We start from the raw sequence: 1,209 nt of genomic DNA on the forward strand, positions 1-1,209 counted from the left end.
TTTTGCCCTGGTCGTAGGGCGTTATGCCACAGAAGGGGTCTCGTGTCATGGTTCCGGCACGGGTTGCTCCATCGCCCGCTAAGCCAACTAGAGCCGGGGGTCAAGCTGCTAGAGGTGGAGGTTAGGCCATTGGAGGTGGAGGCCAGCCAGCTAGAGGTCGTCCGAGAGGCGGAGGTCAGAGTGGTGGGGCCCAACTCCATTTTTATGCATTTCCATCTAGACCTGAGGTAGAGTCATATGACATTGTCATCATAGGTATTGTTCCAGTTTTCCATAGATCCTTTAGTTCTATTTGATCTGGGCTGGAGTTATTCCTACGTGTCCTCCTATTTTGCTTCATCTCTGGTTATGCCTCGTGATTCTTTGAGTGCTCCTGTCTACGTGTCCACGCCTGTGGTAGATCATGTTTATCGCTTGTGTTTGATTTCTATTGGGAACCTTGACACTACTTTAGATCTTCTACTTCTTGATATGGTGGACTTTGATGTTATTTTGGGCATGGATTGGTTGTTACCTTATCACGCTATATTGGACTGTCACACCAAGATGGCAACCTTAGCTATGATAGGGCTTCCTCGATTAAAGTGGAGAGGGACTCCTGGCCATTCTCCTAGCACAGATATTTCTTATGTCAAGGCTCAACATATGGTCGAGAAGGTATATATAGCAAATTTGGCCTATATTCATGATCCTAGTGCGAAGATTACTTCCATGGATTCAGTACCAGTTGTGCACGAGTTTCCAGAGGTGTTTCCTACAGATTTGCCGGTGATTCCACCCGACAAAGATATCGACTTCTGTATTGACTTGGCTCCAGGCACCCAGCCTATTTCTATTCCACCATGCTGTATGGCCCTTGCTAAGTTGAAGGAACTGAAGGAGCAATTGTAGGATTTTCTTGACAAGGGATTCATTAGACCTAGTGTCTCGCCCTGGGTGCACCAGTATTGTTTGTGAAGAATAAGGATGGTTCGATGAGGATGTGTATAGATTATCAACAGTTGAACAAAGTCACTATCAAGAACAAATATCTCATGCCGAGGATTCATGACTTATTTGATCAACTTCAGGGTGCCAAAGTGTTTTCAAAGATTGATTTGAGATATGGCTACCATCAATTGAAGATTAGGGCATCGGATGTCCCTAAGACAGCTTCAAACTCGGTATGGGAATTATGAGTTCCTAGTTATGTCATTTGGCTTGACAACT

The 1,209-nt window shown here is 45.1% G+C and overlaps 1 protein-coding gene across 1 annotated transcript; it reads left to right on the plus strand.

Annotated features, from left to right (window-relative positions):
- Positions 1-348: 348 nt before the first annotated feature.
- LOC138901409 (uncharacterized) lies at positions 349-891 on the plus strand. The gene has a single exon (XM_070189170.1). It carries the CDS (start codon positions 349-351, stop codon positions 889-891), a length of 543 nt encoding a protein of 180 aa, XP_070045271.1.
- Positions 892-1,209: the final 318 nt, after the last annotated feature.

This window comes from Nicotiana tomentosiformis, chromosome 11, assembly GCF_000390325.3.
Source record: "Nicotiana tomentosiformis chromosome 11, ASM39032v3, whole genome shotgun sequence".
NCBI lineage: Eukaryota > Viridiplantae > Streptophyta > Magnoliopsida > Solanales > Solanaceae > Nicotiana > Nicotiana tomentosiformis.